This window comes from Marmota monax, unplaced genomic scaffold (genome assembly GCF_021218885.2).
Source record: "Marmota monax isolate L192 unplaced genomic scaffold, Marmota_monax_Labrador192_F-V1.1 WCK01_AAM20220418_F8-fsc00110, whole genome shotgun sequence".
In the NCBI taxonomy this organism is placed as follows: Eukaryota; Metazoa; Chordata; class Mammalia; order Rodentia; family Sciuridae; genus Marmota; species Marmota monax.
Window position 1 is genome coordinate 3,688,838 of NW_026694633.1, and position 18,042 is coordinate 3,706,879.

An 18,042-nucleotide genomic window follows, 5' to 3' on the forward strand; every position below is an offset into this window, starting at 1 on the left:
TTAAAATTGTTTATCACCTGAGCCTCCATTTCTTCATCTTTGATAGGGTCTAATAATTTCTCCCTCAAAGGGGGTGCTTGAAAGTTAAATGAGATGGATGTAAAAGTGCATATGTAAAGGTATATGCTTGATGCATTGTATTTCTTTTTGTCTAATTTGCCTGAGTGTGCTGCAGAGATGAGGCAGGGATATTTGGTCTCAGTCCCAGGAAGGCTGCCATTGTTAGAAGCAGTGCCAGACTTAGGACTTGCCAATGATGCGCTCTCATGTCAGGAGCTATGTTGCCCGGAACAGTGTCCACAAGCAACATGTGCTATTGAACACTTCAGTGTGCTAGTCCAAACTGAGGTGGGTTGGCATTGTAGATGACAAATTCAATTTTGAAGTCTTAGTTTAAAAAAAATAAAATATTTTACAAATGATTTCACATTAACTGTATGTAGAAATTAGAATATTTTGGACATATTGAGTTAAATAAACTATATTATTAAAATTGATTTTGTTTCTCTTTTAGTATATTTGGTTTTAGAACACTTCAGGTTGTATATGAAGCTTTCGTTGTGACTCACTGACATTGTTTTTGTTGAATAGCATTGCCCTAGAACATTCACTCAAATGTCTCAGATAATATATTTAATCAGTTAAAAAAACAGTTTGAGGCTTAGGTATGATGCTGGCAAGGAAACCAAGAGGTATCTAGGACAGGGGTCAGGATTTTGCTCGTTGCTGTGAGACATTAAGGGCCACGTGGGCTATGGGATAGCCTGCTTCTTTGATCACTGAAGGCCACATCAGTGGTCAGAGCTGGTTCCTGCAGTGGGTAGGGATGAACACCAAGTGGCTGCTGCTGGAGGGTGGGCACAGGGTGACTATAGGACGAGGATTTAGTGTCACACACCAACTGGTATCAGAAATTTTCCCTCTAATGATTTCTCACAACCACTGTGTCTTGAAGCAGAATCCTGAGGGTCAGTGGACAATTATGGACAGCAAGACAAGGCTACAGATAGGAAGAGATTTGGTGAGTCAATTACAATTTTGTGATTGCTCCTTCTACCGTGACTGCATGTCAGCAGAGAGAGTCTCACACTCTCAGTAGCACTTCATTCAAGCCACAACACTGAGGAAGAAAGCCACACTGAAGACACAAGAAAAACAAGTCAATCCAGTCTAGAGAACAACATTCAGGGAAACGGTACCAACACCTTCTTAGAATATGGAAATGAAAAATAACTCCATCAGCGCTCCCTCGCCAAACAGCATGTTGAAAGTCCAAAGAACTCTATTCATCAGTGCCTCGGGTCCTGTGGAGCATCTCCATCACTTACCATAAGGAAGCAATGAATTTAAAACTACTTTTATACATCGAAAAGAACATGGATAAAATATAGAGATCTATAGACAATTGATGAGCATAAGCTACTGGAATTGTTACATCTATATGAAGAAAAAAGGGGGGACTCTCAATCTCTGTAAGAAGCAGTGGGGAAATGTGTGAGTGGAAAGGCGGGGGAGTTGTGTGAGCGCAGTGGAGTGTGAGTTGGAAGATGCTTGTAGTGAACCAGGCCTGAAGAGCCACCTGTAGGGATAGTAAACGTGGATTCTGAGCATTTTCACTCCAGTCAGAATGATTAAAAGCTGTGCATTGTAAATTCTCTAAAGCAAGGCTCAGAGTCCCATAGTTTCTTCGTATACTTGATGATTTACACAGAAAATTAAAAATCCTATATGTGATACCATGACCTCATCAGTACCCACACACGGTATGAAACACAGATGGAGGTGTTGCCATTCAAACAAGTGGAGGTAACTGATACTTGGGGAGTGGGGTTCATTGCTGCCCAGTGGAGTCAGGGGGACACTGTTGGTCTCATTGATCTTCTTGTCATTCACTTCCTTTGGGACGTGAAACCTTCTCTTAGGAAGGCTTCTCTCCATTTCCTTGCCTGCAAACGGTTCTTGACTGACCCAAACGAAGAGTTCTGGGTAGTGAACAATGTTGGAGGCTGGAAGTCCAAACAGTATAGTGCCAATTCCAGTGAGGGCCCCCTGACTACAACACATGTTGGTGGATGGTGTCACAGCAGAAGCACCTTCACAACTTTGGAGAGCCCTCACAGCCAGCTGCTACTGTGGGAGTTAGTGTCTTGGAGGAATACTGTTTTAGTCTGCTTTCTCATTGCTGTTACCAAAACATCTTAAACATGAATTAGAGTTCCCATCTATTTGCGCCTGTGGGAAGTCCTCACACGTTCTGCTGGTCTGGAGACAGAGAAAAAGAGCCTAATATGCCCTCTCAAATCAAGGTGGTAGTCACTTTACCCAGGGGTGCTTAACTACCAAGCCACAACCCTTTTCATTTATTTTTATTTTTTTAAATTTTGAGACAGATTCTCTCTAAATTGCTTAGGGCCTTGCTAAATTGCTGAGGCTGGTCTTGAACTTGCGATCTTCCTACCTCAGCTTCCCGAGTCACTGGGATTATAAGCATGCACCACCCAGCCCTGCTAACTTTTTTAAAAAAACCTTATGATTGTGACAGTGAAATGTGTACTTTGTGATTATTCATTTAGTTGTATATTTATGATTTGTGCATTTTATGTGTACAATGTTTTGCTTTCCTTACTTATCTTTAAAAAGGTTGAAAAGGCACTCTCAAATATGTAAATTTTTTGTTTATATACTTCATATACATTAGAAAACCTACAAAATGAAAAGCAAGAAAGAATGACAGAAAACATGACTAGAAGCCCTAATCCCTTCCTCCCACACCCAGTGATCATGCGTACCCCTGGGATGTGCACATGCCTCTTTGAAGATTGTTACCTTAGAAGTGGCTCTTGTCACACTCCTGAGGAAGTACACTGAGAGGAACTCAGTGATTATAATTGAAGAGAAACAAAATTACAACAAAAATTGTAACAGTACACAGATTAGCCATATGCAACCAAAGTGAAATATTACAAATGTAACAAGTAAGAAGAAAAGGCTGATTTCAGCTGCCCCCAGCTACAGCATTTTGTTATGAATGAGGACAACCATTTTTCCATTCTGAGCAGGAGAATGGGAGTCCCATTCCACATAGGGGCTCCCAGAGGTGACAAGATCAGCCTTTCTGCCTTCCTTTCCTATTTCCTGCCTTCCTTCTGTGGCCAGCTATGTTGCCCAGGCTGGTCTTGAACTCAAGATCCTTCTGCCTGAGCCCCCAAGCAGCTGAGATTACAGGAAAATGTCATCATACCTGGCTAAATATACACCATCTTTCTGATGAGACTTGTTGGGACACTCCTGTTGCCAAGCTTGAAGAGACCATGGACTTGAGCAATGTGTCGAGACTACGTGCCCTGGAGACTAGAAGGTCTGCCCTGCATATTCTAGACTAAATGAGACCAACTGGGACTCTTGCATGACTTTAGAGAGGGTGAAAACCCCAGACCATGATAGAGATTAATTTCCTGGCAGCAGAATTATTTGAATTAGAAGCACACAAAAATGTGACAAGTTTTTAATTAAAAAATGTCTTAATTAAAAAATGTATATAGTTACATAATTAAAAATGTCAAATAAAAATAAAAAGCACCCTGCTTCATCTCCACACTGCAGATTCCCAGCTCCCTGAAATGACTACCTTCAATGTTTTTAGTTATTGCTTCTAACTTTGCCTCTATATTTCTTTTTTTGGGGGAGTGGGGGGGGCTTACTGGGGATTGAACTCAGGGGCACTTGACCACTGAGCCACATTGCCAGCCTTATTTTGTATTTTTATTTAGAGACAGGGTCTTACTGAGTTGCTTAGAGCCTTGCTGATGCTGTTGCTGAGGTTAAATTTTAACTCGCGATCCTCCTGCCTCAGCCTCCCGAGCTGCTAGGATTACAGGCATGCGCCACCACGCCTGGCCATATTTCTAAATAATGTATTTGAGTGGCCTTTTCTGAAGTTTTTGTGCTTTGACAATTTATCAAAAGAATCCTTACTATGGAAGATGAAAATTCAACTCTCTCCCTCTCTCTCTTTCACACACACACACACACACACACACACACCTATTACCTTCCCTCCTTCCAGTCAATATGGTTATATCACAGTTGTTCATTATCAATAGAGTGTTTGCATTAGTATGATTATGTAATATGCACAGCAGAGCTAGGTAATGTTACTATGATTGTCCTTTCTTGAATAATGTTTTATTTTAGTTTTTAGAGTTAGTAGTACCTTTTAATAACATTGCTTTGTTTTCTATTTGCCTAGTTATCACTCATTCATCTTCAAACTTTCTCATTAAACAATATTTCCCTCTCAATATGTCCAAACATTAGGAAATCTATCATTTTTCGGTCATTTTGTATCCTCCTATACTAATCTGGACATATATATATATGGTTGTCATTCTGGGGTTCCCCTCCTCTATCAGTCTTGCATTTCCATTTGTCCTTATCTCTTTCCTTCCTTCCTTTCTGTGGGGGTTTATGGTTATTTTATTCATTTACTCCTTTTTGATGAGGATTCAGCAATGTGCAGGTGCTACTTTTTAAATCATTATTATTTAAAGGGAGACTTAGCAAGTACTGGGAATGTGACAATTGCTAGCTTGAGATAATTCCAACTATCTGCATGATGGTGGGACTTCATAGAGGAAACTACAGTAGTCCTCATAGTCTTTTTTTTTTTTTTAACTGGGGATTGAACTTGGGGGCACTTAACCACTGTGCCACATCCCCAGACCTTTTAAAATATTTTATTTAGAGACAGGGTCTTGCTGAGTTACTTAGGGCCTCATTAAATTGCTGTGGCTGGTTCTGAACTCGATGTCCTCCTGCCTCAGCCTCCCAAACCACTGGGATTACAGATGTACACCACCTTGTCCAGCCCTCATAGTCTTTAAATTTAAATTTAAATTTAAACATTAAATTTCAGTCTACAAACATCAAATTTAAGTTACTCATTTTTGTAAGTTCTGGAAAGTAGCTCTTAATCTTATAGGAAAGTGTCTGCTTATGTGATTATAAGTCATTCATCTTTAAGAACCAGGATATTTTAAACTCTAATGAACTGAGACACATAAAATATGCTAAAAGAAATCTATGCGGTCACAAGGAACCCTCCCCCCCGCAAAAAACAACAACAACAACAAAAAAAACATCTTGGCCATCATTGGAGGATATTCACCGCTGTGAAAACTGGCAAATAAAAAGAAATAATAAAACATCCTGCCCCCCCCCACCCCCACCAAAAAAAAAAAAAAAAAAAGGAAAGAAGAAAGAAAAAAGGAAAAAGATGCCTGAATATAACAAACAGAGTATGAGAGTGAGCTAGTATGTGTGACCTCTGTCACCCCACTGCTCTAGGGCTGATCTGGCTGGCTAGGTGGGTGTGTCCCCTTCCTCCTTCACTGCTCCACATGTCCCTCCTGAAGCTGTGCACTCTGTCCAAAAGGACAACCTTCCAGATAGGGGAGGACTGTTCTTCCGTCAAGGGTAAATGAGAAGCTGTGCTCACCTGCCTGAACCTCCAAACCAGCTCTCAAGATAACCAACAGATGATAAGGGAAAGTTTCCTTTAAAGAACATTTCCAGTGAATAATGCAGAAGGACGAAATGATATTTAACCATCCTTAAAGAAACAGTGGATGCAAGCAATGATTATGGCACAGCTCTAGGCCATATCTCTGGTCCAACTTGTGACCCCTGCCTTAGAACAAACCTTGTTCTTGAGCTAGACCCATACTTTTCTTGGAAGCACGACTTTTGAGCACGTTTGTCCCTTTGATCGTCAGTGGAAAACTCTAGTGTCTAGCCAGAGTGGAATGAGAAATATTACGCTTATCAGACTGACCAAGTAAGAACGGGTAGGAAACAACGCTCTACCAGGAAGACCGCAGTCCCTTGCAGAGACTAACTCTGTTGATTTAATGATAAGAATCTGTACACTAAGGGTGTCAGCCAGCACAGGAAGTCCGTACTGGTGGAGAGTCACAAGTGCCCCAGTCAGGACAGCCTGCGGCCACATGGACCAAAAACTCCAAAGGGCATTCCTTAAACACAGGCAAAGGGCAGCATGTCTAGACTTCTCTGTGTCAGGAGACTTTTCCGGTCACTGAAAGGGATTAAGGGCCTGGGAAAGAGGCTGAAACCCTGCCTCTTCTTTCATCCCTGTGATTGGTTGATTTTATTCGATTTTAAAATAATTCTGAGATTCTTCCTAAAACACCAGAGAAAAAACAGAATGTGGGAGAAAATAATTATTAAAAAATAGATTTTTTTTTCTGTGTTTCCATGTCTTGCTCATTGAATAGGATTATTTTTATTTGGTAGGATAGTGGAAAAGTACACTGTATCAACTTTAGCTTTGTCAAGATCAAATACTGATAGTACCATACAAAGGAACCACATCAAGTCCTGAGGACAGGGGTGGGGGTGCACAGATATGTAGAAGATGAAAATGTAGTCTCTGCTCTGCAAAATCATACATTGTAGAAGATCTAAGAATTACATAAAATAAACATTGAAGACACTGTAACACATGATGTGGTAGTTCTTGTTTTTGTTTTTTCCCTCATAGTGCTAGAGTTTGAACCCAGGGCCTCCCACATGCTAGGTAAGGAAGGACTCTACCACTGACCCACATCTGTAGCCCTGGGCAGTCATGTTTTTAATGCTCATGACCTCTTGTTCCAGTAGGTTAGGCAAGAGGTGACCAACTGGCTGTCAATCCTGGCATGGTCTGACTAGTGTGGTCTGGCATAGAAAGACATTCTGAGCCAATGAAAGTCTCAGGGACAATTAAATGCAGGAACATGGGAACAACTCAAGTTGAAGGAGTCCAGATGAAAGTCAAAGGTATAAAGAAAAGAAGGTGATGCTGGGCTGCCTAGGATCCTAAGGACTTTCTAGTTCCAGTTATAGGTCCCTTTATAAACATCCCTTCTATCCCCCAGTGATTTGAAGTATATGGAATGGATTTCTGTTCCTTTGTCAAGATGATCTGATTAAATTTTATGGACAGGCTGAGTGTGGTGGCTGACTACTGTAATCCCAACAACCTGGGAGGCTGAAGCAGGAGGATCAAAAGTTTGAAGCTAACCTCAGAAAGTTAGTGAGACCATTTCAAAATAAAAAATAAAAAGGGCTGGGGGATGTAGCTCAGTGGTAAAGCGCCATGAGTTCAATCCCCAGTACCAAAAAAAAAAAAAAAAAAAAAAAAAATTATGGACAGAATAAATGGAAATAATAGTAAGGTTTTAGTTTTTTTCCTCTCTCTCTCAGTTCTGAGACTCTCTTGGTACAAGACTTCTCTGGAAGATCTTTAGAGACCCCTCCTGAAAGTCATCTTTATATTTATAAGGTGGGTGTTGCCCTTATTATATTTGTATTTAAGAGGAACAAACGAATCATACATTAACTAGAACTACTATTTTTTTTTTCTCTCTTACTCTGGGCTTTTCCCTCCTTCTGTCCTTCCTTTCTGTCTTCTCTGTCTCCTATATGAAATGAGAGTAATGAGAAATTTAAGGTGGGAAATAAAATCAAACCAGCGGTAGTGTCAGCACGTCAGTGTATCTGGGAGGTAGTCTACAGTTGGGATTCTGACATTCTAAGAGGCTGGGGCAATACATGAATAATAACAACCATTTGAGTATTTGAAAGACAGAAGCAAAACAGTTGATCCTCAAGAGAAACTTATCCCAAGGGTTCTCATAAAAGGAACACTGAGTCATCCTCAACCAACAAATTATAGGTGGTTCTTTCTCAGAAAATCCCTTGTACAGAGAGATGGAGAATATAATGCCAAAAGTCCTCCTCAGGAAGGGAACTCTTTTATGTTTTGAGTATGAACATTTCTGATGGCCTGATTTGATTCAAGGGGGAAAAACCCACAAGGAAAGCTGTAACATGCTTAGAAAAGTGGATAGCCTTACAGTCCATCAGGCTACCTTTGATGAATACCATTGTTCACAATCATGCTTTCATATGTCTAAAAAGCAGAGAGCCTGCAACCTGAAGTGCAGACGTTTAACACAGTTGATTAACAGCAGTTGCACAATTCTGATATCTGAACAATCAGTGGAGCAAAGGTTATGGTCAGAATCATTTTCTGGAAGCAAGGAGCCAAAGCTGGAGAGGCAGCATGAGAGTATCTTTCAGTTTAGGTAGAAATCTCAGCTGAACATCCAAGCAGGTGTGGTCCTGCCCTCGGGGTCAGAGAGGCCTGCAGGAGACTGGGACTCTTATTTTTTATTTGTTTTGGCTCACTGTGAGCACTTTCATAGATGGTTTCGGCTCCCACCTCCATGTCAATGATTGTTTACAACTAAATCATTTTTAACATTTATTAGCAAGTTGTTCTCCACTTTCCTAAAATTAGTGTAGTGCAGTATTTGTCTTAACTATTTTTGAATGTGTAAGATATTTGAATATTGAATACTGAATGCCTGGTCCTTGTCCATCCAGGAGATGGTGACTAAAGCACTTAAGAAAAATACTACATAAGCCTTTATTTGACAAGCTATTTATTTAAAAATCAATAATGTGGCTGATGGAACTTCAGGTATTAATTTCATATTTATTCTACCTAATTAAAATAAGTTACACTCCATGTGTGTATAATACGACAAAATACACTCTACTGTCATGTATATCTAAAAAGAACAAAAAAAAGTTGATCATGCAGTCTCGGGTCACCATTAGAAAGTCATAGTAAAGTCATTAATAAATGACTCCAATTACACAAATTAATTAATAAATAATTTCATAACATTGTTCAAAGTAAACCACTGTAATATAAATGAAGAAACCTAAAACATACCTGTAATAAACTAAATTAACATGCAAAAAGATTTCAATTTATCCTAACCTTAATGAGCCCATATGGTTTGTTTTTTTTTTCTGTTAAATCTTTATTTTATTTATTTAGTTTTTATGTGGTGCTGAGGATTGAACCCAGGGCCTCACACACACTAGGCAAGTGCTCTACCGCTGAGCCATGACCCCAGCCCCACCATGTTTGTTTGTTTTTTTTTTTAAGATCCATATTACCTATATAAAGAAACCTATTTATTAGAAATTCAGTGTCTGATTTGAGTAACAGAACCAATATTTATTTCCCACAGATACCAGTTCTAGTGAGCTTAAGAATTCAAGACTGGTAATTTTGTGAATGTAAGACTCTTCTATTAACAGGTATTTCCCATGTTGTCAATTGAAAGAATATGTTGGGCACCTTCTGTATCAAATTTAACTAATGATCAAGACATTAATAAAATGACAGCATTATTAATATTTTTCTCAGTAACTTTTAAATTTATATTAAGCATATTTGAAAACAGTCATTTTATTGCCTGAGGTTTTCATATGTAACTTATTTATAAAGGAAAATATGTACATCAATTCCAATTGACTGTCTTTTTTTTTGTTAAGTTTTAGAAGGAAAAGTCTAATTGGCCTAATAAATCATTATCTACCCTCTGGGCCAGGCTTTTGGGTTAGATTATGTCTAGGTCATTGGCCAGTCTGTGGTTCTGGTCTCTGCTCCTGATCCTTTAAGTGATCATCACTCTTTGCTCAAGGGATGCCCTGAGGCTGCAGCAAGGGACCACGATAAGGGAGGTTCTGTTAGAAGAGGCTGGAAGAGTTGCATGCATCACAGATGGATGTGTTCCATGTTAGAAAGTTTCTAATTTTTCTCTGACAAACAACAGGATGTGCATCTTTGTTACACATCTTTTTGCTTTTGTCCATTAACTTTGTTAGGATAAATTTTTGGAAGAGTACCTATTGAATGAAAAGGTATAATAAATTTTCATTTTGATACCTATCTTGCCATGTATTTACCACTACATTTTTCTTGATCTGTTCACATTTCACTTACTGAATATCATTAATATACTATTAAATAACAAAAGTTTCACCTTTTCTCTTTTCCTTCCTCCCTCCCTTCCTTCCTTCCTTCCTTCCTTCCTTCCTTCCTTCCTTCCTTCCTTTCTTTTCAGTGCTGGACATTAAACCCAGGCCCCCCATGCATGTTAGGCAAGTATTTTATCACTGAGCTGTATAAAATTTAATTTTTATAATCAACTCACAAACATGTTTGAACCTTATAACCTTTTTCTGTTCCTTGTTTTCCTGTGGGATTTTTTATGAAAGAATTTTAATGTTATTTTGGGAAGTATTCATATCTCCAGAATGTTTTTTACCCCAAGAAAAGATTAGGGCACATTGGCTGCTGTGAGGGAGGCTAGAATCTGAGAGAGGGAGAAGAAATCTATGTCCTATTTTTTAGTTAATTTTGTCAATTTTGCAAAAATATTGAACAATTGCTGTTGGGGTAGCAGAAGAGCAGGCAGATCTGGGAAAGTTGGGCCTGACCCTTCTCTCAGATAATTCTGCATTTGTACTTCTATCCTGTCTGCCCCAGTGGCCATTTGAGTAACCTTGTTGCGGCAGGCAGTCCTTAGTCATACTTCAGGTAGGTCCTTCCTCTACTGTCTCTTTATACTTCATTGGTGAGTACAGAGAAGCACCTGGTAGCTTAATCTGAAGTGCAGATTCCTTCTAGGAGGTGTGGGCCATATCTGTAATCCCAACTACTTAGGAGGCTGAGGCAGGAGGATTGCAAGTTCCAGGCCAACCTGGGCTACTTAGGGAGACCCTGTCTTAAAATAAAAAGGGCCGGTGATGTAGCTCAATGGTAAAATGCCCCTGAGTTCAATCCCCAGTACAGGAAAAACAAACAAACAAAATTGCCGTTTCCTGCATCTTGAGATTCTAATTTGGATGTTCTGGTGTCCAAGAATCCAAACATTTAATAAGATTCTCAGATGATTCTCGTGTAGGACCTTAGTAAGTCCCACTCTGAGAAAAATTGTTTTGGGGACTTGATGGGTACTTTTGAATGGGAGGAAATCAAGATGAAATTTCCCTACTTAAAAACATTGGTTGTTAGCTGGTGTGGTGGCATGAATTTATAGTTCTTGCTACTCAGGAGGGTGAAGTAGAAGGATCCTTTGAGCCCAGGAGTTCATGGCCAGCCTGAGCAACATAGTGAGACTCCATTTTAAAATTATTTATATATTTATTTTGTGGTACTGGGGTTCAAACCCAGGGGCACTTTAAAAGTAAACTGCATCCACAGTCCTTTTTATTTTGAGACAAGGTCCCACTAAGTTGCCCAGCCTGGCCTTGAACTTGCTACCCTCTTGTCTCAAAATCCTGAGATTACAGGTGTGCACTACCTCACCAGGCTTACTATCACCCTTTAAAAATAACTTATTTCACATAGACTTACATTCATAACCCCTCTTGTTCCCATGTTCTTACTGGGCTGTGCCAGAATTCCTTAAGAATCTTTAGTTTCTCTTGCTTCCACTTTAGGAACTAATGTTTTGAAGATATGTCCCTGGGACAGGTCAGGGAATTGGTGGGGAGGTCATTTGGCAATCTGCCATGAGCCTGACCAGGGCAGTGTTATCTGGGTTAATTAGAACCTGGATCTTTGCCCTGAAGGTTCAGACACCTGATTTTGTCAACAAACAAGATTGGATCTGGTCTGTGAGCCGTTTCACATTAACCAAACTCATAGCACTGGAAGCACACAACCAGCCTGCCATCTATTTGAGTACAGTTAGAAAAGGAACTAGAACATTTGCATTGGCACAGAATCTCCCACATGCAAGCCCCATTATAATCAGAAGGTTGTTCCACATAAGAAATAAGAACAAGGGAGGTTAAAGACATAATTTGCTTTCTGAATATCTTGGGGCTGATTCATTAATTTTCACAATTGAGATAACCTTGCTAACCTTGCTGACCAATTATGCCTTCTGAGGGACACATTTGTTTTCCGGATTTGTTAGTACAATCAGTTACATTTCACTGTGAACAGAAAACCATTTTCTCTCTTAAAAGTTACTTTGCTTCACCTTCCCTCCCTTTCCTATTTTATTAATTTCTTTCTTTTTGTTTGTTTTACAGATGATTCTCAGAGCACCATCTATTTTAGCTCAATTTTCTGTTGCTAAAAACAAAACACCACGAACTGGGTAAGTTATAAAGAAAAGAGGTTTATCTTGGCTCACAATTCTGGTTGAAGGGCAAAGGGCCACATCTGGTTGATAGCCTTTTTGCAGGCAGAGTCCTGAGGCAGTGCCAGGCATCATACATCAAGAGGCAGTGTTCTCAGATCTCTCTCTCTTCTCGTAAGAAATCTTCAAACATGAGGGTTCCAACCCTGATGATTTTATCTAATCCTAATCCCCTCCCAAAGGTTCTCTATCCAAATACCACAGTTGGATAGCTGGATTCAGTTTTTACCCTCTTAACACTCAGCATGAGTTTCAGAGGAAACAGACAAATCATATTCAAACCATAGGACTATCTTAATACCTGTTTTTCCAAGTTATTGCATAAAGTGGGAAGTAGGCCCTTAGTTTGTATTTACTGGGTCAAGTTCTTCATAGATGTCCCCTGGTGTTCCTGCAACATTCACCTCCAGTTTTCTTTTGATTCTTGTTTTGACATTGCAAACCAACTTTACTGTTTGCGTCTTCGTCAACTTTTTCCAGTGCTGGGAGTTAAACCCAGAACATGCCTCACTCTTACCAGGCAAGTGCTCTACCTCTGAGCTACATCTCCAGCCCTACTGTGTGATTCTTATCACAGAAGAAACCTTATTTTCAACAATTAGAGAGCTGTGCTGTCAATAGAGTAGCCACTAGCCACATGTGGCTAAAGTTAAATTAATTAGAATAAAGTAATCAGTTTCTTAGTTTCAGTAGCCACATTTAAGGACTCAACAGTCACATGTAGCTAGTGGCTACACTGGACTGTGCAGATACTGAACATATCCAGTTATTGCAGAAGGATCTACTGGATAGCATTAGTTTAGAGACTCCTACATTTATTTATTTTTTAAAATTTTGTGTTTGTTATTTTTAGTTATACCTGGCAGTAGAATGTATTTTGACATATCATACATACATGGAGTATAACTTCCCATTTTTGTGGTTGTACATGATGTGGAGAGACTCCTACATTTAAAAGATGTGAGAATCCTTAAATATTTCATATTCTATGCTAAAAGCAAAAGCGTATCATGTTTTGTTTGATTGCTTTGGTTTTTATTTGAGGAATCTACTGCTAGCAAAATTTGGTATTTATACTTAAATCCAGTGATATATAAAATTGAAGTGTGCAGGCTTTGCTATACTCCCCTATTCTTACACTTCTTCCTCAGAGCCAGTCGCCCTTCAACTGCTCAGGACTCTAGGTTGCAAATAGCAGAAACTCACTCTGACTAGTTCAAGCCAAGAAGGGAATTCAGTTCAAGGTTGTAGTAGTAGTATTCAAGGACAGGAATTCAACTCAGCTTCTGGAATAAACTGGAACTGAAGGTTTGAGTCTTATCAACACTCCCATCTATTCCTCTCTAGGCTCAGCCTCATTTTGGTTTCCCTTTGCAGGCCGGCTCCCTCTGCTTTTCCACTCCACAATACAGCTAGTACAACTGCCAAAAAGTCTTGAGATTATATTTACTCCATTCAATACACCACCCATGCTGAACCTAGACTCCTTCAGTGTTCATTCCAAACACCTCTGAGAAGGTGCTTATTGGCCTAGATTGGCTCAGGTGTCTACGCCTGGTCCAGTTGGCTGTGACAGGGCACAAGGTCAACACAGCAGCATGAAGACCTACTATTTGTTGCCAAGTGGTTCAGAGCTGGGGCAGGAGCCAGGAAAAGAATTGGGGATTGGTTGGACAACCTTGTGGAGGCCACTACAATTCTGCCTCTATTATTTGGGGACCTGTATTCCCATTTGGTCCTTCACCTGAGTTCTCTTTCTTTGAGCTATATCATGTGTATACTCTATTTCTACTCCTCTTTTAACCAAACTTTCTTTTTTTTTGTTCCACTGCTATAGGACTCTGCTAGGTGACTAATCTTATGTAGACAAAATACTATAGCAAAGATTTAAGAAAAACCCTGAAATCAGTTTTCTTATTAAGTGGGGATAATATTTTTTACCTTGAAGTATTATTGTGAGATTTAGAAACAATAATAATAATAATAATAATAATAATAATAATAATAATACTTATTCCTTCCAAATAACACATTTTTAGTTTAACCTGGATATTAATGGAAATAAAATGTCTTCTGGGAATTTCAAACATATGTCATAATGCAGTAAGTGAGATAAAATCTTTTGTCATATAATATAAACTTTCATATCCTTTTTTTTTTTAAACATCAAAATTGAACCTGCTTAGAAATCAGATTTGAAAATCAAGTATAAATCTTTTTCATATTCCAAGGGTAAGAATTTATCAAGTTGTGTGATCTTGGGTACAACTCTATGCCAGTTTCCTCATCTGTAAAATGGGGGTAATAACAGCCTCTACTTCATAAGGTCAATAGTAGTAAATGAGTTATTGTATGTAGAGGGCTTAGAAAAGAGCCTAGCAAAATTAAACACTATATGAATATTAACACGGGCTTTTCTTTAAGTCATTGTTTCTTTCTCTTTCTTTCCCCTCCCCCTTCTTTCCTTTCTTCCTTCCTTTCTTTTCAGTATTGGGGATTGAATCTAGTCCTTGCACATGCTAGGCAAGTGCTCTACTGTTAGGGTCCATACCCTGCCAACCCTTACCTTTTAAATTTAACTTAATTTTTAATTTTGAGACAACGTCTTGCTAAGTTGTCTAGGCTGGCCTTGAACTATCTATTCTCCTGACTCAGCTTTCCAAGTATCTGGCTTTACATATGTGCATCACCACACTCAGCAATTCATTAATCCTTAAACTTCTGATTGCAAAGTGTTCCTAGTGGATTGAAATACAAAGAAACAGAATAGAATAAAACATTGTGCATAGTAAGGGTAAATATTATTGTGGATTGTGATATATGTACCCAACCTATGAGTTTCGATCTTTGTTCTTTTTGAGTAATTTGAATCAGAACTTATTGCTTACTTGTATGCACCCCAAGCAGAGAGAGGACATGAAGAATGGAAACTCCATTGATATTGGTTAAGTGCACTTGGTTCTACTATTCTTCTATTGATGATCAGTGTGGTTTGGCAGGTGACCTAAACTCTGCCTCAACTTCCCTTTCATTAAAGGAGTGAGTTTCTAGTACATATAGGAATATGTGAAACACTGAGCTTTTTAGAGTCCAGTACTACTAATATTGAGAGATAACATCTCTCAACTAATATTGAGATAACATCTCTCAACTTGCAGGTTGCAAATAATAGCTTGACAACATCATGGGGTTAATCAAGACTCCTCTCACTTTCTTTTTCAGAAAAAAAGTCCAAAAGTCTGATTGACAATAAATCAAAATTGGCCAAACTTCCTAAAGACTAATGAAATTCCTAGAATTGACAAAGAAATACACTTATTATGATTGTTATATTAATTTCAGATTTATTTAAAATTTTAAAAAATATTTTTTAGTTATACATGGACACAATATCTTTATTTTAATAGTTTATTTTTATGTAGTGCTGAGGATCGAACTCAGGGTCTCACACGTGAGAGGCGATTGCTCTACCACTGAGCCACAACTCCAGCCCCTATTTAAAATTTAAACATTGAAAATTTGAACATTTTTAACATAGCCTTTCCTATTTTACCCTTTGTGGCTATTCCTTTTTGTTTTCTTCCTTCTTTTACAGTTTAATTAAGTCTAAGTTAAAACCTGAGGATGGGGGGAAGTGTAGTGTGACACTCACTATACAGGGAGAGGAAGTTAAGTTTTTAAACATCTGGTGTTCATCTTTTTTAAGGCATGAAAATGGGAATTGGGACTTTGTTGAACCATCAATGAATAGGCACATAAGAGGAAAGAGCAGTCCAGGGAGAAAACCTAGTCAATGAGAAGGAACTTTGCACCAGCAAGGGCTGAAGCACTAATGCAGTATGGGAGAGTGAAGGGCAAAAGCATAGGGGGAAAAAGATTAAAGTGCTGTGAAGAAGTTAAAGACAGTTATCATTATCATCCTAACAAGCAGAAATAAATGAAAAGCTGCCGCAGTCTGGCTGGGCACAATCAGGAGCCACTTGTCAAAAGAAACTAACTTTATTTTTAGAACCACACACGCCAAACAAAACAGCCTCTCAGGAAAAACCCTCAGAGCCTCAACTGCCACCACCGGCTTTCCACAAGCCTCTCTCTCCCACACAAGCTTCTCTCCACCTCCCACAATCCTCCGGCTCCCGATTGGCTGGGTCACGTGGGTGGAGCCAAAAAAGTCCCCCAATGAGCAGCTCCGTGGTCTGAAAGGGCAGGGAAACAGCCCAATGAGCATCACCGCAGAGGAGCCAATCAGCTAGATGTTGCTGGGGCCGCTGTGAGCCAATCATCAGCTGGCAGCTGGAAGTTTGCTGGGGCCCCTTCGGCTGTGGCTCTCAACAAAAAGCTGCAGGGAAAAAAAAAAAAACGAGATGGAAAAGGAAAAGGCTGACGTTCTTTTTTAAAGCTGACAGATCTCCCAGCATTTGATTTGTTGCCAAAAAACCATAACCAAAAAACTCAAAAAAATTATTTTCAAATTCTATTATTGCTGTCAATCAGGGCAGAATGAAGACCACTCAAAAGGACCCCTAGGCTATCACTAGTTTCTCCTCTTTGAAAAGAGCAGAGGTGTAAAACAAAAACCAGTTTTGTATTGCTCAATTAACATGGTTTCTTCCCCCTCTTTTAAGGAAAAAAAGTATGTTGCACTTTCACTTTTCCCTATGCTTTCTCAATTTCATATTCCTGGTAATTAATATTAATAGATAATTATAAATGGATCAGTAAATGGAGACAAAAGGAAATCATTTGCCCCAAACTATAATTGGGTCACAGAGCAGAAGTGGCCTTCAAATTTGTAACCTCTAAATTTCTATTATTACCAGACAGCCATTACCACTAAAGAAGAAATTCTAGACTGCCTAGTAGCAGTTACTTTGGATCCTTTATGTGCTTAATACTACATATATTTCGTGGAAGAGGATGAAACAATGGGTAAATCCTTGCGCAAACCCTTTGGAGCTCTTAAATGCATTCAGGTACATTCATGGTGGTCTTGATCAGCTCTTCCTGTTGGCAGCCAAGAAGGTGAGCTAGGCCACATGAAATCCATTTAATACCTATTTACTGACCAATACTAACACTGAATTTTCACTATTGATGAAGACCTTTAGTATGTAGAACTACAGCATTCATTACTTCACAGCACCTATTTGTTTCTGAAGCCTGTACTTTTGTACCTGTTCAATTCTGTTTCTGGGTTTAAGAACCATCCTTATTTGCTTCTAGTGTTTTAAATTTTATATCATACAATAAATTTTATTGATACTCTGAAAATCCTCAGTAAGCCTGCAAAAAATATGTCTTAGAACCTCCCTATCAGCGTAAGATCTATGTAATGTAGTGTGCTTGGTTTCACATGCGTTCAAATCTGTATCTCTGAGGCTAAGACTTTGGGAATTCAAGGGCAAAGTGAATTTTAATTTTGTACATTTGGTACCTTGATGAACAGTGGGGAAAAGATGCCCTTAGTTTGACTGGTTCTAGCCACAGTTTCCTGTCACTCTTTCTCAAACCATTACACATAAAATCAGAGGCACAAAAGATCCTTCCCTCAAGATTAGATTCCTGTGGAAAGCAAATCACAAGAACAGTGGAGAATAATAATGTAGTTGATTTCTGAAAAGTCTACTTACTGTTCAATGTTTTGGTTCTCAGGTCTTTACTAAAAAGCAAGTAATCACTTTTATGGCTGATAAAATGACTATCAAACATTTATCATTATTTACAGCTCTAGAATCACTTTTTCATTTATCAGTTATCTTGGTTTCTAAAAATTCTTTCTTCTTGCTAGACACAGAAGCCAGGTGCTGAAAGCTGACCGGGTGCCAAGTCTCAGGACTGTCCCAGCCTTCCACCTCAGCTCTGCAGCCGGGCCTTCTGAATATTCTCGCGGTTGGAAAATCTATTCCCCCAGACTCGCAGATGCTGTTCTCCCCCCACTGGCTCTGCACAGAACATCATTATCTTT

General features: G+C 39.1%; 1 protein-coding gene and 1 long non-coding RNA gene across 2 annotated transcripts; one reads left to right on the forward strand and one right to left on the reverse strand.

Moving 5' to 3' along the window:
* Positions 1 to 736: 736 nt before the first annotated feature.
* Positions 737 to 2,064, reverse strand: LOC124078220 (neuronal regeneration-related protein-like). The gene is made up of 2 exons (XM_046422961.1): positions 1,790 to 2,064; positions 737 to 869 (listed from the first exon to the last, which is right to left on the reverse strand). The coding sequence occupies exons 1-2, from the start codon at positions 2,062 to 2,064 to the stop codon at positions 737 to 739; spliced, it is 408 nt and encodes a 135-aa protein (XP_046278917.1).
* Positions 2,065 to 11,584: 9,520 nt separating this feature from the next.
* On the forward strand, positions 11,585 to 17,953 carry LOC124078192 (uncharacterized). Its single transcript, XR_006846836.2, has 3 exons — positions 11,585 to 11,687; positions 11,968 to 12,035; positions 17,866 to 17,953. It is a non-coding gene; the product is annotated as an uncharacterized LOC124078192 (long non-coding RNA).
* The last annotated feature ends 89 nt before the right edge of the window (positions 17,954 to 18,042 follow it).